Source organism: Lemur catta, chromosome 10 (genome assembly GCF_020740605.2).
Source record: "Lemur catta isolate mLemCat1 chromosome 10, mLemCat1.pri, whole genome shotgun sequence".
Lineage (NCBI taxonomy): Eukaryota > Metazoa > Chordata > Mammalia > Primates > Lemuridae > Lemur > Lemur catta.
The window spans coordinates 4,992,597-5,015,480 of record NC_059137.1 but is presented as its reverse complement, the minus strand read 5'-3'; the positions used below and the strand labels follow the sequence as shown (position 1 = coordinate 5,015,480).

Here is a 22,884-nt window from a genome sequence, read left to right as displayed (position 1 = left end):
TGTATTTCTGGTCAAGTTTCAGAATTAAATGACATTTGATTTAATAAATTAAGAAATCAGGCATGGCCAGGCACAGTCCCAGCACTTTGGGAGGCCGAGATGGGAGGATTGCTTGAGGCTAGGAGTTGGAGACCAACCTGGGCAACATAGTGAGACCTTGTCTCTACAAAAAAATTAAAAAATTAGCCAGGCATGTTGGCATGCACCTGTAGTGGATAGATTCCGCCATCTCTGGGTGGATATGGGGCTGGGGTTCCGTCCAGCCTGTCCTGTGCTGTAGCCCAGGCCCAGCTTCGTGTTGGGCACGTGGCAGTGCCTAATAAAAATGTGGTAATAAATGAATGTATTACTTTCCTGTTGCTTTTGTAACAAATTACTGCACATTTAATGGCTTAAGCAACACAAATTTATTCTCTCAGAGTTCAAGAGGTCAGAAATCTGAAGTGGGTCTGGAGCTAAAAGCAGTGTGTCAGCAGGGCTGTTCCTTCTGGAGGCTAGAGGGGAATCTATGTCCTTGCCTTCCCGGCTTCCAGAGGCTGTGTGTCCTTGGCTCTCTGGTCCCTTCCTCTGCCTTCAGAGAGCAGTACTCCAGCCGCTGCTTCGCGTGGCACCTCTGACCTCGGTCATCCCGCCCCCCTTGCACAAGGACCTTTGTGATTCCACTGGGCTTACTCGGATAATCCAAGATGGATAATCCCATCCCAAGGCTCTTGTCCACATCTGCAAAATCCCTTTTGCTGTGTAAAGGTAACATGTTCACAGGTTCTGAGAGTGAAGACATGGACATCTTGGTTGAGAGACTGTAACACTCTTTACAAACCTGTTCAACCGGCCCCAACGAGTTTGTAAAGAGTTAATTAGGAAGTCCCAAGTAGCCCCTTCACAGTCTGTGGAGGAGTCCAACCAGCGCAAGACAGGCACAGGTTCTGTCCCTCTCCCTGTGCCCCTGCCCCGCCCATGGCGATTCCTTTTAGACTCAGGGTCAGCAGACTTTTTCCACCTGTGGCTTTGTGGGCTATGCACTCTCTGTTGCATAGTCTTTTTTTTTTTTAAGCAAATATAAAACATGTAAAAAATATATATATCATTTTTATTAATAGCTTGAGGACCATATAAAAACAGGCTATTGGCTGGGGCCCTGGCCACTGTTGCTGGCCCCTGTTCTAGACTGGAAGCTCTGTGAGGCCAGGGCCTCGGGTGGCTGTCACTGTGGTGACAATCTCAAGGGCTTTTTTTTGTTAAAGTGTGTGTCGGTATTGGGGGTTTCTACCCAAGTGTTCTTTTGTATTTCAAGTTATTGGTTTGATCTGATAGAAGTGTCTCAAACCTAGATCTCACCCAGTTTTAATGGAGAATTTCAAGCTGATTTACATTTCAGAGCCTATTAATTACAAGTCATTCTGAAGCAGATGATACCCAGACTCTGTCCTCAAGGGACTTACAGTCCAGCCTGGAGCAGGATGCTGTTCTTAGTTATGACTCTGGAGGGCAGGGTAGAAACCCACTAGAGCCAGCCTCGGGGTGGGGGGGGGTGGAGTTTAGAGATATAAGGGTGTGTCTCGGGCTCCAGAATCAGGATTTGGACGCTTGGGGCCAGTTGCCATCATGGTCATTGCTACTCTTTGCTCCTGGTACAGGAGGCAGACTCTGGGGAGGGCTAGTGATGTCGAGTGGCTTCTGACAGACGGGAGCAGGGGGCACTTGGGAACGTCTTTGCTGGTATCTTTCTTCTTTGGGCCAGACTCTCCTACACACTAGCACATTTAGCATCCCTGGGCTTGGCCACAGAATGTGGGCAGCACTCCCACCATTGTGACAATCAAAAATGCTCCTGCACATTTTCAAACATGCTGGCATTCTCTGGCCTCTTCCCCTTGGCCACAGCTGAATGAACTTGGATCTGAGTGAGAGAAGGGAGTGAAGTATCCAACCAGGATGGCTGAACCCATATGGGGAGGAGAGGAGAATTTCCCTGAAGAAGGGATGCCGAGCTCACCGCTCGATGTGTCGTCCCCACTCGCAAGGATCCAGCTTATGGGTGCTCATCCCTTGGCATCGTCTGCCTGCGTTCTCTGAACACCTCCTGATACGAACTGCATGCTTGTCTGCCCTGCAGTGACTGGCAGATCTTAGGTATCAGCTGATACTTGTTAAATGAATGAAAGGGTGGATACCCCTGGCTTGGGTGGGCACGCCCAGTGAAGTCCACTTGGGCTGGTGGTGTCCTTGTCTCCAGCTCGCTGTTCTGGGCCCCAGTTTATAACTGATCTTTGCTCCCTGTGCTTTGTTTGGATCGTGATGTAGTTTTATCTTTAAAATCATTTTGGGGCTAGCTACAGTGCCTGCCCAACACACTGGATATGCTCCTCTGTGGCTTCAGGATGGCATGATGGAACGGCAGACCTTCCTGCACAGCTGCCACCAAGTGCCTGTGACTTGTCTGTGGATGTTTTGACAGTTACTGCCCTTGAGTCACCAAGGACATATTGTCAATGTGCCTAAACCGATGCTTTAGCTTTTTTTCCATACATTCCTTGCAGTGGGAAGTAATGGGCATCCAGCTTAGCACCTATAACCAAGTTTGGGTGCAGAATAAAAGGCAGTGAAGCTCTTAGTCCTCAGGGCCTGGCGCACGGTACTCCCCCTGGAAGGCACATAGTATTTGAATGAGTGAGTGAGTGAGAGGAAAGTGCCAATAGATTCATAGATGCCTGTAGAAAATTAGAAAGTGGCAGAGGGAGGAGGCTTCTTTCTTGGTGGTCTTTCCAAGGTTTTCTGTAAGTGGAGGGGCGGTTGTGATTGTGGAAGGTACAGCGTGTACCTCTCTCGTGGCCCCAGGGAGTTACTTGCTTCCTGTTTTATGTGCTGCCCCTTAGAGAGCCCTGCTTTTGTTGCCTAAGCAGATGTTTTCTCTCTGGGTGTTGGTTGTTTATTTTGAAAAGTACATGCACACGACTGTTTGTGAATTATTTGCTTACTTGGGTTGCTTTCCTTTGATTTGGTTTTGCTTGTTCTTGAGATGAACAGCCCCTTGGCGTAGTAGACCATACACCTCCCTGTTCTGCCTGCCTTAATTTTGGTGTTACTACAAGTAATGAGCATTTATTTTTCCATGTTGAAGGGCTGCCCTTGACTTGGACAGAGGACTGTTCGTTTACATTTCAGTGTAGTTGGTGTGCGGTACACTCCAGCCAGTTCAGAGCGGGAGTCATTTACTGGGTAGCGGATTGGGTGGATGGTCGATGGGTTCCTAGGGGTGTCTGCAAAATTCCCTTTAACTGTGGGCAAACTGCCTGTGGGTGATAGGGGCACTTTTCTAGGGACAGAGTTCTAAGCTTTCCTCAGCTTTTCAGGAGATCCATGATCCCTGAAGAGTGCATTCCACTGGATCAGAGGGTCTGGTGGATTTGGATTGACACTCTATTTTTTTTTTTTTTTTCATTTCAAAGGCAGATCGGGAGCGGTGCCGAGAAAAATTTCCTTACTAGATGACATTTCATCGCAATGTCCGATCGTTTGGGGCAAATAACCAAGGGCAAGGATGGGAAAAGCAAGTATTCGACTCTCAGCCTGTTTGACAAGTATAAAGGAAAATCAGTAGACGCAATTAGACCCTCAGGTAAGGCCCAGAGTAAGGCCAGCTCTCTGAGCCCTCTCTTATTAGAAACTGGAAACCCAGAGAGTCCCTCACCCCGTCACAGATGGAGTCCGCGCTAACCCGTCTCCTGGGCACACAGTGGTCACCCAGCAGTTTTGGGGAATCAGAGTCACCTCTGCTTATTCGAGGTCTGATTTCAGAGCCTTAAATATCCCGACTCACCTAGAGTGGAATGATTTCTCCATCCATTGCCTTGTTGGAGCCGTGGACATTTTCGTCCTGATGGATGGAAGGGAATTTAATTGGCATCAGTGTTACCTGTTTTAGTTTCCATCATTCTAATATTCTGGAACTTGGTGGGAAAAGTCCATGTGGATTCTGTCCACATCTCAGGAGGTTTAGGTCTAGGCAGAGGCTGTCCCTTTGTTCCCGCGGTGATGAGGCCAGAGCCGTCTCAACTGGCAGAGAGGTGGTTCTTGTGTGGGATCGAGGTTTCTGGGCCTGGCTCCTCACCCATGTCATGAAGTTGTAAAATGGAAGCCTTTGTGCAGGTTTCAGGCAGCTCTTTGGTCTCTAGTCCTCAGTGAAGAGCTTTTAAAGTGACTAAAGTGACTACTAAACACTTCTGTTTGTTCCCACTGCTGGTCTGCCTCTTGTGTTTTGTTTGGTTGGCTTTGTCAAGACTTAGAATGTGAAAGAACAACTGAACGAATTGGGCCCCTTTCCTTCTGTGACTTTCTGTGTGGTGTCTGTTCCCATCCCTCTCTTGCCTGCAGTTATTCCTAGACATGGCTTGCAGAGTCTTGGGAAAGTTGCCACAGCCCGGCGTATGCCACCGCCTGCAAACCTGCCAAGCTTGAAGTCTGAAAACAAAGGAAACGACCCCAACATCGTTATAGTACCCAAGGACGGAACGGGATGGGCAAACAAGCAGGATCAGCAAGACCCAAAGAGGTAAGCGGCAGAGGGGAGCCCGCGGCGAGTCGGAGGCCGGGGCTTCAGCACGTGTGCCAGCACCTTCCCCTGGGCAGAGCCAGAGGACCGAGCAGATGCAGACGAAGCCTCTTTCTCTCTGACTCCCATTGCTCAGTGTGCTTCTTGCTCCCTGCCTTCATTTTTCCTGGCTTTCAGAGCCAGTGCAGCAGCGTTTCTGAGGACAGCCTTGTCCCCAGTGCCCAGTGTCCCCCTGTGCCTTGTTAGGAAAGTCCTCATCATCCCAGAGGAGCTTATGCAATGACTCAGAGCCAGTTCCTGCAGGAACCACTGTGGGCAGAGCTCCGTTCCTGATGGTGGGCGGCCCTGTGCGCCGAGCTCTGGAGGAGGGGAATGCAGCCGCTGACTCCGGCCCGGCGCGTCCCAGGCAGGGGAGGCCACTGCTGTTGCTCTGAACAGACCCGGTTATCAGAACCACATAGAATCCTCGTGAGCCAGGGTCGCTGTAGGGAAGCCTTAGGAGGCGAGGTTTTGGCATCATGTTGTTATTAGAGACACAGCACCTGTGTGGTGGGGCCCACGGCCTGGGTGAGCCCCTCAGACTTGTGAGCCCTGTTTCCTTCCCCTGCGAGTCTTCTCTGACTGTTCAGTCAGTGGAAAGTGTATTCAGGGAGTGGCTCTGGGAGGGACAGGGCTTTGCTAAGGCTGGCAGGCAGAAACTTGTCTCTTGCGGAATGAAAATAAAGTAGTGTGATCTCAGGCACCCTCCTGCACCTGTGTCTCTGGCGGCCTGACTGCTGATGTAGGAAACAGGCAGTAAAGGGACCCGGAATTCAGCCTGCTGGCTGGTATCCTTCTCTTTCAAGTCTGTGCTAGAAATGACCGTGGCAGCTTTTGTGAAACTGTTTCCTGTAGTTCTTTCAGACAGACAGTGAACAAATAATTCAGCCAGATGATTACAATGTAGTAATAACTGAGATAGGGTCTTATGTTCTTTAAAAAATTTTTCTGGCCAGGCACGGTGGCTCACACCTATAATTCCAGCACTTTGGAAGGCTGAGGCAGGAGGATTGCTTGAGGCTGGGAGCTTGAGACCAGCCCAGCAACATAGCAAGACCCTGTCTCTACAAATATATTAAAAATTTTTTTTGTAACAGTTTGCTTAGGCAGTAGAACTTTTGAAAACAGACAGCCCTCTGTGTGGTTTCCTGCCAGACCATTTATTAGTTTGATAGAACCTGGAGAATTATTTGACTTCTGTCCCTCAGTGTCCTCCCTTGAAGTAGGAATGGTATCTGGTTCCCAGGGTGTTACAAGGAGTCAGTCAGGAATCGGTGGGATGACACAGGCCAGGTGCTTGGCACAGAGGAGGGGCAGATGGCACTGTCGTCATCACTCCATTCAAATGTACACATCTGGGGCTCTGTAAGGAAACGGATATTGTCATTTTAGTGGAACCACTGAGATGCCTCTGCTACTGATAGTTCTAGAGAGAAGAGGATAAAGCTTCACTCCCTGCTTTATGCAGCGTTACCTAGCACCGGGGTAGACAGTATCAGGTGGCTCTAATGCGGGCCAGTCTGTGCAGAAGCTTGTCTGCCAGGGAGCGGGGGGGAGGAGGGAGTATTGGAGAAGGCAGCAGTCCCCAGGCCAGCCGGCTTGGAGGTGGCGAGTGGGGAGCCCACCAGGTTGGGACTCAGTGCTTAGATTTAGAGAACACAAGCGCCACTACCTGGAAGCTTCTGTCTTAGGTAGCAGGTGAACTGAGAGCAGGACCGATGGCCTTCATTTCGTAGTGACCATAAATGGCGAGTTACCTGGGTCAAGGGAACCTTGGAAGAGGGTGTCTGTGTAGAATTTGGCTTCCGCTTTCAGATAAGCCACCGGGATTGGTTGGATTCTCGCCAAGTGGACTGATGCCGTGTTTGAATCCTGTCGAGTGGAAAGTTGAGTAGAAAGAGTGACAGAGAGCTGCGGAGTCGGAGCAGAAATCTTTATTCAGAGCCTTTCTTGTTGCTCTCTCAAAAGATTACTCACAGAGTAAATTCACTGACACGACCTTTTTTGAAGGGCAGTTTGGCAATATCTTTTGAACTTCAAAACGTCTTTTGATCCAACATTTCCATTTCTAAGACCTTATGCTACTGAATTACAGAAAAAGTGTGCAAAGATATGTACAAAACAATTCTTATTACAGCTTTATCTGTATTAGGGGGGGAAAAACCCAAATGGGAGATTGGTTAAGTTATAGCCCATTGAGTTGTACTATGTCTTCATCAAAAGACAGGTAGATCCACGTGTGTTGTCATGAGAAGATGTTCAGAAACCTTAAGTAAAAAATAAGGAATTGTGTGTGTGTGGTGTTATCCTACTTGTGTTAAAAAATACTATATTAACATATGTATAGCAAAATCTGCTTGGAGTTTCTCTCTGGAGGATGAGATCGTGACGGATTCTGTGTTATATATATTTATAAATTTATTTTTACTATGATCATGGATGAGCCAAGAGAACGTTAAAAATCTGTTCATGTTTCAAAGCAGTCAGCCCCTGAGCAAATGTGAGGAGTAAGGGGCACAAGCCCCTTCCCTCTGGTGACTCAGTTTCCCTATTGGCAAACCCTGTATCATTTCCATTGTTTACAATGAGCTTTCCATTTCTGCAGACAGACAGAAGACTCTACAAGAAGGCAGAGACTATTCTGTCCTGTGAAATGTCAGTGAATAGATCTCAGACATGGTTTAGTTTCTCTTTAGTCTTTGCCAGTGTAATAGTCTGCCGGGGAAAGCATTATTTTTATTGGCCAGAGGAGGCCTTGCTCCCAGCGAGCAGCTAAGCAGTTGTGGCTCTTGTAAACGCAGAGGGGCCTGATCTGCATGCCCCGTGCTGTGTCTGATCCCCACCGTTTGTCCTGCCTTTGTCTAGTTCCAGTGCGACGGCCTCTCAGCCGCTGGAGTCGCTGCCGCAGCCGGGTTTGCAGAAGTCTGTCTCCAATTTGCAGAAACCGACACAGTCAATCAGTCCGGAGGTAGGTGCTGGGGACCCTGTCTTGGCTGTTTCTTGGGCATCGTAGCCCCTGAATGTCCTTGTTGCTGGGGCCTGGTAGGAGTTGCTGCTCAGCAGTGTGGCTTTGCAAGACCTGTGTATTCCAGAGGCAAACCTGATGAGTGGCTTTAGAAAATGAGCCTGGGAAATTGTTGTGGTCACTGATGAAGAAATTTAATCTGCAACTTCTAGAAAAAGACCCAGATACAGAACAGGACGCAGACATCTACTTTGGTTCCTGTTGATTTACCTTGAGGTGAGGTCACTCAGGCTGGGCTGCAGGCTAGCTCAGGGTTTCCCCAGACGTGCTGCATGGAAACTGGTGTCATAAGAAGACAAAAGGTGTCAGGCCACAGAAAGGTACAATGGCCAGGTGAGTCTGAAAAACAAAATTAAGCAAGCTCCTTCACTGCAGTACTTCTCAGTGCCTTGAATACACTAATGTGTACCGTGAAGTCTCTGAGAAGAGGGCATGATGGACAGTATTCCCCAGATTTATTTGTCCTTGGAAACCTTGCTTAATTGAATGTGTCTAAGGATTGATGTCTCTCAGAACACACTTTGAGAAATGCTGAGCTGCTATCCTGTATTTGATGATACATTTAAAATATTTTTTCTAAGCGGAAAGTCATGATTTAACCATGTAAGAGCTCAGTCCATCAGAGTCTGGCTACAGTTTACAGAGATCAGCAGGAGGATATATTCATACTTAGCTAGTAGCTAGAAATCTAGATGACAAGTCTATGTTTTAGACGACAAAAAGAGATGCAGATGTAGATACCTGGCATTCACCAGCTCTGAACAACAACTTGAACTATCGTATTTTGGGTTTGTTTTACTACCTGGGCAGCATAAAGTCTGAAATGTCGTCCTCTCTCCACTCTAACCACTGGGGAAGTCTGTGGCTTTGCCAGGACACCCTCTCCCCACCCAGCACAGAATTATGCATTTCAAATTAAAGGGATTTGTATTGATGTGGGACTGATACTCATTAGTCTAAGTCCACTGGCATCTGCCAACCATTCAGAGCATATAGAGTTGAGCTTCTATTTCCCAGAATTTGAGACTGAGTGAGATTACAGAGCCCTGGTTTTTTAGCCCGGCTACGTATATATCAGCCTTGCCTCTGGAGCTGTTTACGTGCGCCCAGACCCCACCTCTGCAGACTGGGTGAGGTCCTGGGCATCTCTCCTGGCACCATTCAGTGCTCAGCTCTTCTTAGCTGCTCTCTGGTTTTTTCTCATATGCAGGGGTGGGGGGTAAGAAGAAGAGACACCCAGTGTTTTGTTACTTCTAGAACATCTCCTCAGAGGTATTACTGGAGTTTTGCTCTGGAGATGAAATTTGACAGCAGCTGGTTATGGTGGTGTCCACCTGTCCAGGAGGCTGAGGCGGGAGGATCCCTTGAGCTGGGGAGTTCCAGGCTATAGTGAGCTACGATCATGCCACTGCATTCCAGCCCCTGGAACAGCGCAAGATCTTGTCTCTAAAAAACAAAGAAATTGGCTGAGCACAATGGCTCCTGCCTATAATCCCAGCACTTTGGGAGGCCAAGGTGGGAGGATCACTTGAGGCCAGGAGTTAGAGACCAACCTGGGCAATATAGTGAGACCCCATCTCTACAAAAATATTAAAAAATTAGCTTGGTGTGGGGGTACATGCCTGTAGTCCCAAGTAGTGGGGAGGCTGAGGCAGGAGGATCACTGGAGTCCAGGAGTTGGAGGTTACAGTGAGCTACTCCACTGCACAGTCCAGCCTGGGGAGTTAGAGTGAAACCCTGTCTCTTTAAAAAAAAAAAAAAGAAAAGAAAAGAAAGAAAAACTTGCCAGCAACCCCAGTAATCCTTTCTTGGCCCTGTAGGCATTCTTTCCAGTTTACTGCCTTTGGGTGAGGGCAGGGGAGTCATCCCTGTGGCTACCAACACCAAGTGGAGGGCAAGGGATTGCAGTGTGTGGTGGAGGAGAGCGAGATGCGCCCGGTGCCCGTCTGCTTGCTGCTGGGTCTGAAGGCTCCCAGCTCGCTTGTGGGACTACCCAGCTCTGGCTGCTTTGTCCCTGCTGTGCTGCTGGTACATCCCTTCTGTGGTCCAGCGGGGGACCACTGATGTCATGCATTCAGGGCAACTCTGATAAATAAATGGATTGCTGCATCTGATCATGTGCTCTGTGTGTGTGCAGTGGTCGTGGTAAGGGGTGGGCTGGGAGGAAGCGCTGCTGGGAAACGGGGATTACTGACCTCGTGGCTTCGGCTTTGTTGTATGTCCTCACCTTCATTTGGAAGAGGAAGGCTGTTTAGTAGTTGAATGTTGTTGGAAAAGACAGGTGAGCTTAGTGGTTGAGGACTCAAAGGGGCTCTGGACACGGGTGGGCTGGGAACAGGTCCTGGTCCTACCACTCTAGCTGAGCCTCTACATCAGTTGCTCCTTTCTGAGCCTCAGTCAAGATGTGACCAGAACCTTCCCAGGGTGTGATGAGGATGCAGTCAGGCTGGGTGTGCCTAGCGTAACCCCTGACACTTGTGATCTTTCAGCAGGGCTTCCCTTGTGGGGCCGAGGCTGAGACGGGCAGGTCCAGCTTAGTGGAGGAGGAAGCCTGTCACGTGGGAAGTCGTGCCTTGTGGAATAGCAGTAGATGCAGAAGGCGCTGTGTTGCAGCTGGCCCATCCCATGAAAGGCTGGGCATGTCGGGTTTCCCGGGTTTGCCTTCCGCAGTCAGCAGTGGTGCGCAGTTTTAGGGACACCTGATGGAACTGGGGTTTGGCCTTTGTCTCTGGAGCAAAATAAAGTAGCTCTGTGTGGGCACAAGAGGCAACCTGACAGGATGTTCCAGAGCACAGCATGAAGATGGATGTGGGTCTGTGTCCTGGCTTTGCTGTATAACCAGTTGTGCGACTTTGAGCTGGTCTCGTCCCCTGCCCTGTTGCTCGTCTGCGGAGTGGACCCGGCAGCTCCTCGCCTGGGGACCGCCGCGCTGAGCGGGTGCTGTGCAGGGACCTTGTGTTGTTAGCCGATGTGTCCGTGTGAGGTTCCAGTCTGAGGTGCCGGCCTCTCAGCGCCTTGTTCCGACGTGCTGAGTTCTGGACAGCAGACTTGCTGAACTGGCTCTTCTTGTTTCTTCCTTCTTTCAGAATACAAATTCAGTGCCAGGTGGACCAAAGTCATGGGCACAGCTGAATGGAAAGCCAGTAGGACACGAAGGTGGTAAGTGTGTACGTGCGACTCTGGGTGGCTGGGAGGGGTGATGAGTGCCTTTGCCAGACTGTTCTGGTTGGGTCTAGGCACCTAGAAGCTTCGTGGAATCTCTTCCACAAAGGGTTAACTTTCCATGGGGCCCTTCCCTTTGCCACGGAGGTGGAGGCACCGATTCTGTGAGGGATCTCAGCTCTTTGATTTCATGGAAAGTTATTGCCACGGCATCTCTCTTCTCTTGAAGTGTACAGAGGAGACCAGGGTGCTGGCCCTGCCGCTGTTTAATTTGGCTGTGCTGTTGATGGAATTAAACCTGCTCAGTGGTGTTGCCAGTCCCCACCTACTTCCTCTCTGCTCGGACCACAAGAAGGAGGTGTTGCGTGGTAGCTTTGGCTTCAGGCTTGCGGTTAGAAAGTAGCCAGCCTTGGGGATTGAACTGCTCGCTTTAGGACATTAACACCAAAGCATGCTGCGGGTTTCTGGTATTTGTTACCCTTTGCCCCTGTCCTGGTGTCGCTCTCACACCATCCCTGCCAACCAAGGCAGCCCCAGACTTGGCCTTTTGTAGCTTATGTCAGAAAACCAGCTACATGCTCCCCCTTCCCTGCACTCCACCACCAGACCTCCCTGCCTGGGAGGATGTACCCTGTCAGGGTGGAAATCCTGTGATCGAAGGCTGTTTCCTCAGTCTCCAGTGGGAAATGACAAGCCCATCAACGTGCCAAGTGGATTTCCACTCTAGCTTCTCCCTGGGCGCTGGGGGCACAGTCTGGAGCTCATGACTTCACACCGGGCAGGGGCAGCTCAGCCCACATTGTAAGAGGACTTGAGTGACCTTCCTGTCTGGCAGTGAGGTGGAGGGTGGGGGTGTGATGTGCCCTTGTGGTACTTGAAAGGGTTGTTAAAGTTGCTTTATAAAAAGCATTTACGGCCCAGGCACGGTGGCTCACGCCCCTAATCCTAACACTCTGGGAGGCCGATGGGGGCAGACTGCTTGAGCTCAAGAGTTCAAGACCAGCCTGAGCAAGAGTAAGATCCTGTCTCTACAAAAAAATAGAAAAATTAGCCGGGCACGATGGCGCACACCTGTAATCCCAGCTCCTTGGGAGGCTGAGGCAGGAGGATCGCTTGAGCCCAGGAGGTGGAGGCTGCGGTGAGCTATGATGACGCCAACACACTCTAGCCCAGGCAACAGAGCAAGACCTTTCAAAAAAAAACATTCACTAGACTCATAACTGGTTCTTTGGCTTTCTGTATCCTATATTTCTGGAAGGTTAGAATTTTTAAAAAGTGAGCAGAATGTATTAATTTTTATTTAAAAAGAACTACAAAGACTAAAATAACCAAGCCGGTATGAATTGACATAACCCCTATGGACTTAGCAGCTCCACCATGAGGAAATCACCTATACATTATACTCGCCCATGTGTGAAGTGACCTATGTACAAGGTTACTCACCACAGCATCGTAACAGCAAAAGACTGGAGATGGTCACTTGAAATGTCCATCAAAGTATGGCACTTGAATGAAGTAGTATAATAATTTGGCTATAAAGAAAAAAAGCAAAAGTGTTCTACTGATATGGCAAGTTTCCAGGATATATTCTTAAGTGAAAAAAAGAATATATACATGGTACGTTAGTATCTCACCAATTGTGCAAAAAATGGGGGTGAGGAAAAATACACTTCTGAAAAACATGGCGTATACATTTTTAAAAAATCTCTGGAAGGCCAGGTGCTGTGGCTCACGCCTGTAATCTTAGCACTCTGGGAGGCCAAGACAGGTGGATCGTTTGAGCTCAGGAGTTCGGGACCAGCCTGAGCAAGAGCGAGACCCCGTCTCTACTAAAAATACAAAGAAATTATATGGACAATTAAAAATATATATAGAAAAAATTAGCCAGGCATGGTGATGCATGCCTGTAGTCCCAGCTACTTGGAGGCTGAGGCAGGAGGATTGCTTGAGCCCCTAGGAGTTTGAGGTTGCTGTGAGCTAGGCTGACGCCACAGCACTCTAGCCTGGGCAACAGAGTGAGACTCTGTCTCAAAAAAAAAAATCTCTGGAAGGAAATAGAAAACTACCAATTTTTTGAGGGAGTCAGAAGCAGGCAGACAGAAGGGTGAGAGGAAGGCTTTAATTTATAACTTTTTACAGCTTTTCACTTTTGAACCATGTAACTGTGTTACCGATCAGAAATAAAACTTGATGTAGACAATGGTTCTCAGCCGAGTGCAGTGGCCCACACGTTCAGTCCCAGCACTCAAGAGGCTGAGGCAGGATCACTTGAGCCACGAGTTGAGGCCAGCCTGTGCAACCTGGCAAGTGCCGCCCTCACAAAAGAATCGTAAAACACAGTAAAAATTCTCTGTCAACATGTGAGACAGCTGAACCTAGGGCCCAGGGTGCCCGGGTAAAAGTTGGCTTCAGTTCCCCCTCTTCTGCTGGTCACATGTCTGTGACACCATCGGGTGTGGGGATTCTGAGGTGTTGCCCATAAATGTTTTATGACTCTGGAATTGGAATTCGAAAGGACTGCTCCTGAATCGACAGACACTCCCCATGCGGGAGTGGTCTCTGGTCTGTTCCCCCTGGGTCCCCTACGGCAGAGCCAGGGGGCCCGAGGGTGTAGCTTGGGCAGAGGCTCCGGGCCCAGGGCTCTGGTCCAGCTGCTGCACCACCGGTGGCTCCACGTGTGGCCTTAGAAGCCCCCTGATTTTTCTGCCTCAGTTTCTCATGGCAGAGGACAACGGTGGGTGAACATAAAACATTGGAACCTTGGGGATATTGGTGTTTTGGTTTGGAATTTTGAGTTCTACCCTTTATCCTTTTTATTGATGAATGGTAAGTTTAATTCCTGACTGCTGAGGCAGAAAAATGGGATGGAACAGCAGTAATTGGACATGCTGGGCTTTTTCTAATTTCAGATAATCTACCGTATTTTAAAAATGTGACTTTTCAGGCCGGGCACGGTGGCTCACGCCTGTAATCCTAGCCCTCTGGGAGGCCGAGGCGAGTGGATCGCTCGAGATCAGGAGTTCGAGACCAGCCTCAGCAAGAGCGAGACCCCGTCTCTACTCAAAATAGAAAGAAATTAGCTGGACAACTAAAAATATATATAGAAAAAATTAGCTGGGCATGGTGGCGCATGCCTGTAGTCCCAGCTACTCGAGAGGCTGAGGCAGTAGGATCGCTTAAGCCCAGGAGTTTGAGGTTGCTGTGAGCTAGGCTGACGCCACGGCACTCACTCTAGCCTGGGCAACAGAGCGAGACTCTGTCTCAAAAAAAAAATAAATAAATAAAATAAAAATAAAAATGTGACTTTTCATATTTCACTCTTGCCAGTGACCTTTTAACATAATGAGCCAGCTCTGTGAGTCAAAATCCCCCTTCACAGAGGAGCAAAGCTCCTTTGTGACGCTTGGAGACTGTCTCTTAGGTTAACTGTTGGTGAATGAAGTGTCCAGTTATCACCCTGATGGGTTTATTTGACCCATTTTACTAAGTGGGATGGCACATGAATTGCTGCCTCGTGCATCTGCAGCTATCCCAGCTGTGTGTTTCTGGCAAAGGCTGCCTTAGTTGCCAGGGCCGTGAATCAGTGGAGCTAAGAAATAATACCTGTGGAAAATTTGGGGTGAGCTGTATAGGGAACAAGGCGTACTGCTGGGTGCCATTGTGTGTGATCTTACCGTTATTATTTAGATCGGACCACTTATGTGCTACATGTTCCAGATAAAAGGACCAGTTCCCACTCTGGACCTTAAAATGCAGCATTTATTGTCTATTCATCTAAAAAATGATTGCAGAACCTCTGTGCTAAGTGGCCTATATGACGAGAACAAGAGTAAGGAAAGGTTTCTTCTCTAAAGCAGTTTGTGATGTTGAGAAATGAGAGAAGGAGCAGAGAAACTGTTCCCAGGATTACAAGAGCAAAATATCTGGCCTTGCAGGGCTTGAGGAACTTTGTAGAAAATGGTAAACCGAAACTGTTCAAAGGCAGAGGAAGGACAGGTGAAGGAGGAGTGCGTAAACCGGGGTGGGGGTGAGGGGGTGGGGCGCAGGTGCAGCAGCTTGGGCCTGTAATCCCAGCACTTTGGGAGGCTGAGGTGGGAGGATCACTTGAGCCCAGGAATTTGAGTCTTCAGCGAGCTGTCATAACGTCACTACATTCCAGCCTTGGCAACAGCGCAAGCAACTGTCTCAAAAAAAAAAAAAACCAAACAAAAAAAACAAACCTAGGGTAGGCGTCTTGGGGAGGTGGGTGAGGGAGGGAGGCACTCAGTTGGCTTTTCCTTCCCTGGGCTGGCTTTGCTGAAGGCCCTGCGTGTCTGCCGCCCCACCCAGGCAGTCAGAAGGACCTTCCAGACGCCTTCTGGGGTGGGAGCAAGGTGTGGGCTGGAGCAGCTGTGATGTCCCACCCTGCGCCCTCTGTACCCATATGCAGGGCCCCTGCGGGTCAGCTGGGGAAGGGCGTGGTGCCATCGGCCAGCACAGAGGCCCTCGGCGCAGCTCCTTGAGGAAGAGGCCACCGCAGAGCAGCAGCGTGACTTTCAGCATGTGGAGCTGGGAACACAGACCACTGCTGGTCCATCTCACTTGCCTCACGTCTTTTCGGTTTTCTTGACAGGTTTAAGGGGCTCAAGCCGACTGTTATCCTTCTCTCCCGAGGAATTTCCGACGCTGAAAGCAGCTGGAGGGCAGGACAAGGCTGGCAAAGAAAAGGGCGTCTTAGATCTGTCGTATGGGCCAGGACCAAGCCTCCGCCCTCAGAGTAAGTGGCTGCAAAGCTGTCTCGGCAGTCTCTGAGTGAGGAACGTCCCCTTCTTCCTGCCCTCTTGGAAGGGTGCCCGCACTGCTGGGGTCTCTGCTGCCGAGCCGGAGCGCGTAGCTGTCGGCCCTTTCCCTGATCTGTGCACTGTGGACTCAGCCAGGCTGTTCTGGGCCTCACTTCTGCCTTTCTAGTAGTCCCTTGGGTTGGGCCAGGCCTGTCGCCTTCCTGCCTGTCGTCCAGTTGTTGGTTTTGCAGTGCTGGGTAGTCGTGGCAAGGGTGGACAAGGGACCAGTAACTCGAGCCCCTGATCAGAGCTTGTTCCCGAACCTAGCTGAATCTCATCAGAGTCACTTGAGAAGTTGATGAAAGAGCCTGGTCCCCAGCCCTCCCATAGTCCAACCAAATGAGAATCTGTGTTTTTAACAGGGTGCCCTGGGAATCGTCCCAGAACCAGCCAGCCCTGGTCTCTGCTGTCCCCTCATCCAGCGTCTGGCCAAGGTCTGCAGGACCGTGTGGCACTACATGCGGGAATACTTTTTCCTTAGAGGCCACGGGTGGCTTGAGGTTAAAGTGGTGTTCAGGAATGAGTTGTCCTGCCTGTCCTCGTCAGGGATTCCGAAGGGGCTCATGTTTCCACGGGCTTTGGTCTGGCCCTGAAATGTGAGAGGCTCTGTTTGCTCGTCTTGGTTCATTGCCACGGCCTTCCCTGTTCACGTCAGAACTGACAATGTCGTGTACATTCAGGGATTGCTGGTGCAACTCTGCCTTAAACAGAGCTGCCTTTCCCGTGGCCTACACAGCGCTATTTTGTTTGTTCCAAATACATAATCAGATTCTTCAGGACAAGAATTGTATCTTTGGGATGAATTGAGATGAGCTGCTTTGTAGGACTGTGAAAATTTAGAGCTAGATGAAGCTTCTAGGATCAGTTTCATCTCCTCCTTGGAGAAGGCGAGGAAACAGATGGCCAGAGGGTGACCTTGGCTTGGCCGAGATCACGCAGCAAAGGGCCTGGAGAACTGGAGCCAGACGCCGCGTTCGTGGCTCTCGTCCCGGTTTCCTTTCTCTTAAGGACCATGTAACTTGGGGACCTTACGTGCTTCAGCTCCCAACCAAAAGTTGACTGAGATGAGAAGTCTTCTGGCTCATCTGATCTCTCGTTGGCCCAGAGTAATTTCCACTGGATCTTACTATATTTGGCAGTGGAAAGCATCATTTAGAAAAGGTAGACAGGTCTGCAGGTTCCAGCTTGTGAGCCGCATGAGTGCCCCACGCCCCCAACTGTCTTAGGCACTGAGGGCCACTGTGTCGAAGATGCCACTGCTAAACAGAGTTTGCAAACACCATTGGGAATTTGCTCTAGTTCTCACGGCAAGTCCAGTGCTGAGCATCCTGCTGACCCTGACGGGGCCGGGGCAGTATTTGTTGAAGGAGCGACTCGAGGCTGTGTTCGTCAGGGCTGTGTGATTCTCTGCTGTGAGATCCGTGGGCGTATGTGACTGCTATGAATAGACGAGGCCACATCTCGTTCACACCCCCTCCGAGGAGGTCTCATCGTGTTTCTCTCCCCGTCGGCCTCCCTCAGCCAGCTTATGCCATTGGCCAGGTGTCCACCCCCAACCTTCCCTGTCAGACATGACAGTTATTCACTTTTGGGGTTTTTTGTGTTTTTTGTTTTTGTTTTTTTGGTGAATGAGGGGGTCCCTTGACCATCAGAACCTCATGCAATCCCCCCTCCCCCTCCTCTTTCCTCTCCCCTTTGCCCCCTTTCGATTTCCAGATGTGACAAGCTGGAGGGAGGGCGGTGGGCGAAACATAATTTCTGCCACGTCTCTGAGCGCCTCCCCAACTGAGCTGGGCAGCAGGAACTCGAGTGCGGGAGACGGAGCCCCCTCCTCGGCATGTACCAGCGATTCTAAGGACCCCTCTCTCCGCCCGGCTCAGCCTGTCCGCAAAGGGGCTTCACAGTTCATGGGGAATGTATACCACCCACCTACATACCATGATATGCTTCCTGCTTTTGTAAGTCTTCAGAGTGTACATTTTTTTTTCCCCATGAGGTTGGATTGTTCATGTCCAGCAGAACCTAGTTCAAGTGGTTGAAAGTCCACCTTGTAATTCTCCCTCCCGATTCCACTCTTTGCCCTGATAGCCTCACTTTGGAGGTTTCCGTTAGCTTTGCATTTTCTCTCCCCACTTTTCAAATCTTTAAGGGCCTCTGACTCCTTTCCTGGTGATGTGGATGTTATTTTAGCCTTGGTTCTTTGGAAAAAGGAGAGGCAGGTATTCCCTGATACTGGTCCCCAAATCTACTCACTGACAGCAGGAAAGAAATGGGGGAGATGGTGGCAGGATTGATTAGGAAACCCCAAGACTTTCCTGTTTCTTTTTCCCATTTTCCACTTTCCAAAGCAAATTCTAATTTAAGTGGAACCTGGAATTTAGGCCATTACCAGAAAATCCTGTTCATTGATGTTATGTTTCAGATGTGTTCGCCACAGTCATCAGAGAACCAGGGTACAGTGGAACGAGGATCTTTCCCCCTTCCTCAGCTCCGCCTTGAACCCCGTGTTCCTTTTAGACAATTCCAGATGAATGACCAAGATGGGTAAGGCAATTGCATTACAGTCACATGTGTAGAGATTTCTCCTGGTGGTTGAAGCTGGTTAAGATAATGGGCTGATGTATGAAAGTGCTTTGTCTCCTGGAGACTGCAGAGCCCTTAACAACCAACTCAGCACCCCAGGGCTCGCGGGGCGGCTGGGATTTGGAGCTGAATGGGAAATTGAGTTATGATTTCAGCCTCCTGGCAGAGTTGAAGTTCTGGCATGTGCTTGCTGCTGCTACCCTAAACATGAGCAGTGAGCACATAAAGCTGTAGGATGAGGCAGAACGTCTCTCTGGGGTGTATTTGTTCATTATATGTTGCTTTTAAAAGGAAATGACATAAATATTAAATCAAACACACACCCTTGCAATGTAGAACACTTTGGGAACGTATTTGATTTTGCTTCCATCCGCGTGTTGGACATGAGTCCATCATCATCTTTACTTTTCTTTCTCTCATCAGAAAAGAAAACAAGCTGGGGATAGCCCGTCCTCTGCGCCCACTGAGGCAGCTGGTGGAACGGGCGCCGCGGCCCACCATCATCAACGCGGAAAACCTGAAGGGCCTCGACGATCTGGACACTGATGCTGACGACGGCTGGGCAGGTGGGCCGGCGGGCGCGCTAGGAGGGCAGGACCATGGTGTGTTTTCCCTTGGCAAGACGGGAGCCGAGGTGCCAGGCCAGGGAAGCAGCTGCGGTGGGCTGCGTTTGTCCTCGTCTTCAGTCGGACCACGGGTTACCTCCTGACCAAGCCGTTACCTTCTTTTGGTCTTTGGTCTTGATCTTTGGTGTTAACTTCTTTTTTCCCTGTAGTTTCAATGGCTAGAAAAGTGTGATGTTAACTTTTCTAAAAAACTGTTGATGGAAAATTTAAACAAAATAAAACAATCAGCTCCCAGCTACCCATCACCTAGCTTCAATAAGTACCAATGTTCTGCCATTCGCTTTTTTGTTGTTCTTTTAAGAGACGGGTCTCACTATGTCATTATGTTGTCCAGGCCAGAGCACAGTAGCTATTCACAGGTGTGATCATAACACACTGCAGCCTGGAGCTCCCGGGCAGCGATCCTCCTGCCTCGGCCTCCTGGGTAGCTGGGACCACAGGCACGTGCTGCCACGCCCGGCTTGTTCTGCTGTTCTTATTCTTCACCTCCACCCACTCTTCACCCCCCCAACCTGATTATTTTCTTCTGTAATTCTTTTTGTTGTTTGTTTTCTGGTAAATTTTAATTACATTGAAAGGCACACACCTTAATTGTACAATTTTGACAAATGGATACATGTGTGTCACATACACCTATTGAGATGTAGTACATTTTGGAGCGGCGTGCCCAACTACCCAAGAGGATGCTGCTCTTCTGATTAATTTTACCATAGATGAGTTTTGCCTGTTATAATCGAACTTCAAATGAATGGAGGTCATAGTTTTTACTCTTGTATGATGTTTTTGATATGTATCAGTTGCTTTTAATTGCTGAGATATGTTCCATTGTGTCAGTATACCATAATTTACTTATTTATTCAAAGGTCCCATTATAGATAGTATTTTTATTTCTCTCGGGTAGATAAATATCTAGAAGTATTGGGTGAAAGGGTAGGGTGTGATCAGGTTTGTAAGAGCCGTCCACCCCTCCCCGTGGTGTGCCATTCTGCGTTCCCAGCGGCAGTGTGTGGGAATCTGGCTACTCTACATCCTCATAACATTTGCGTGTTTGTCTTTTTAATTTTAGCCATTCTAGTGGGTGTGTAGTGGTATCTCATTATGCTTTTAATTTGCATTTTGCTGATGACTAATGATGATAAACATGCTTTCATGTGCTGTTTGGCTACTGATACATTGTCCTTGTTTAGTGTCTGTACATTTTTTTTTAACTGAGTGATAGGACACCAGTCCTGATGCAAAGTCCTTTGCAACTTACTTTTTGCAAATATGTTTTTCGAGTGCATTCCTTGTGTATTCATTTTTTTTAGCATTGTGTTTTGATGAGCAGAAATTTTTAATTTTGAAGTTTAATTTATATATTTGGGTTTTTTTATGGTTATTTTGTGTCCTGTCTATAAAAATCTTGACGTCTCCTTGGTGGTAAAGATACTCCCTCATATTTTATAGTTTAACTATTTTAGGTTTTTGATTCACATTGGATTAATTTTTATATATGGTATAGGTAGGAGTCAAGGTTAAATTTTTTTCTGTATAGACATGCAGTTTTCTGCACCAGTTGCTGGTGAGAGTTTCCTTTCCCTATTGAACTGCTTTGGCACTTTTGCCAAAAATGAATTGACCACAAAAGCGCTGGTCTATTTCTGGATGCTGTTTGTTCATCCTTATGCCAATACCATAGTGTAGTTTATAGTAAGTCTTAAATTTAGGTAGTTGTAAGTTTTCCCACTTTCTTTTTCAAGATTGCTTGACTATTCTAAGTTCTTTGCATCTCCATATAAGTTTAGAATTAACCTGTCAGTATTTACAAAGAACCTGCAGGCATTTTGGTTAGGATTTTGTTGATATTACTTATCTTGGAGAATATTCTCAGTGCGCTTGTAAAGAATGTACACTCTACATTTGTTTTGTAAATATCAATTTAGTCAGAGTGGTTGATGGTGACATTCAGATCTTACATACTTAGTGATTAGTGATATTTTTGACTGGTTCTCTTAATTACTGAAAGTTAGGTATTAAGCTCTCCACTCTAATTATGGATTTATCTGTTTTTTCCTTTAATTCTGTTGGTTTCTGCTTCATTTATTTTGAAACTGTTATGAGGGATACATGTGTGTAGTTTTTATGTCTCCCTGGTATGTCGACCCTTTGTAATATTTCCACGTCTCTATTATCTCCAGTAATGCTTGTTATTTTGCAGTCTGTTTTGTTCTGAGTTCATACCATCCATCTCTCTGACTTTATTTATTGTTTCCATGGAATATTTTTTTTCTGTTCTTTTTCTTTTAACCCATTTATGTTCATATTTAAAGTGATTATTTAGGCTAGATGCAGTGGCTCATGCCTGTAATCCCAGCACTTTGGGAGGCCTAGGTGGGAGGATCACTTGAGAACTAGGAATGTGAGACCCTGTCTGTACAAAAAATAGAAAAACTAGCCAGGCATTGTGGCACACGCCTGTAGTCCCAGCTATGTAGGAAGCTGAGGCAGAAGGATCACTTGAGCCCCCAGGAGTTTGAGGCTGTAGTGAGCTATGGTGACGCCACTGGACTCCAGCCTGAGCAACAGAGCTAGACCCTGTCTCAAAAAAAAAAAAGTGATATCTAGCAGACAGCATGTATTTGCAACTTCCTTTTCATCAACGCCTAACTCTGCCATTTAATTTGATTGGATCTTTAATGTTACCTTTTTTTAAAAAAAAAAGATATGGTTCACATAGATTTTCATGTAACATAAAGTTCACCCTTTTAAAGTCTACAAATTTGTGACAAGGTTTTGCAACCATCACCACCATCCAATTCCAGATTGTTTCCGTCACCCAAAGAAACCCCGAACCCGTTAGCAGGCACTCTGTCCCCACCCTGAGTCCTCTGGCAACCGCTGACTTCTCTCTGTCACTGTGGATTTGCATTCCTGGACATTCTATGTAAATGGAATCCAGCAGTGTGGAGCCGTTCACGTCTGACTTCTTCACTTAGGATAATGTTTTCAAGGTTAATCGTGTTGTGGCATGTATCCATATTCATTCTTCTTTATGGCCAAATAATATTCCATTGTGGCCCTATAGATTTTGGTGACCCACCCCTCAGCTGATGGACACTCTGCCTCCCACTCCCAGGCTGGGCAGTGCCTGGGGCTAAATGGTAACTCACACGTCTCACTGGTAGTGTTTCTGTACTTCAAGGGCCGACTTCTCTCTGGTTTCTGCCTGCTTTGCTGACTCTCTTGTGCCTTGAAATATTAATACATTTTAAAAATATTTTGTCTACTTTTAAAAATTGTTATCTGTGGGAGGGCTAGTCCACCCAAGCCACTTTGCTCTTAGGAGAGCCAGAGCTGCCCTTCACGTGTCCTAGTGCACGTGTGTGCACTCTGCTCCTCTACTGGGGCAGTGTGATTTCCGACTGAAGGAGGCTCTACCCCAGTACCCTGGGCACCGCTGACATTTTTATCTCTTCCTGGTCCCTCCTATTGTAGGCCTCCATGAAGAAGTGGACTATTCTGAGAAACTGAAGTTCAGTGATGATGAAGAGGAGGAAGAAATTGTGAAGGATGGCAGGCCGAAGTGGTAAGCCTCCCTGTCCCTGCTCTGGCACCATCCCAGTGTCACCTGACACCAGCGTCCTGTGAGCACATTCATGTTTATGGGTGCTGCTACAGGCTGGTTACCGTGCAGAGTGCATTTCCGCGTTTCCATAGCAACCTCGGAGGGCAGATGTTGTTTGCATTTTGCTCTGGGGACGACAGCTACTGAGGATAGCTGTTGCGGAGTGGAGCCAAGGTTTGTATCAGGCGTGCCTGAGTCCTGTGCTCGGTGAACCTCCGTGCCGGTGTTTCCTGAGTGTGTTATGCACACACTTCTTCCACGCATGTTCATGGGTATCAAGCCCCAAAAGGCCTCTGTGGCCGAGCAAGTTTGGGAAGCCACCCTGGGTTCAACTTCCTTCTTTATGGGAAGATCTTGCGGTTCCTGAAATGTGCTGGAGTAAGTTAGGGAGGTGGGAGCAGCCGTGAGCAGGGCCTGCACCACATTGCCCAAACCCGTCTGGCCACTCTTCTCTCGTTTTTGGATCACTTCAT

At 48.3% G+C, this 22,884-nt stretch overlaps 1 protein-coding gene across 1 annotated transcript in view; it reads left to right on the top strand.

Moving 5' to 3' along the window:
• The window catches only part of PRRC2B (proline rich coiled-coil 2B), an 83,912-nt gene that overhangs the window by 20,976 nt on the left and 40,052 nt on the right, over positions 1–22,884 (top strand). The window contains 9 exon segments of the mRNA XM_045563714.1: positions 3,450–3,619; positions 4,375–4,552; positions 7,457–7,559; positions 10,703–10,775; positions 15,391–15,534; positions 17,315–17,556; positions 18,021–18,142; positions 18,605–18,747; positions 22,282–22,372. Of these exon segments, the coding sequence (XP_045419670.1) occupies positions 3,505–3,619; positions 4,375–4,552; positions 7,457–7,559; positions 10,703–10,775; positions 15,391–15,534; positions 17,315–17,556; positions 18,021–18,142; positions 18,605–18,747; positions 22,282–22,372 (1,211 nt within the window). The 5' untranslated portion in view covers positions 3,450–3,504.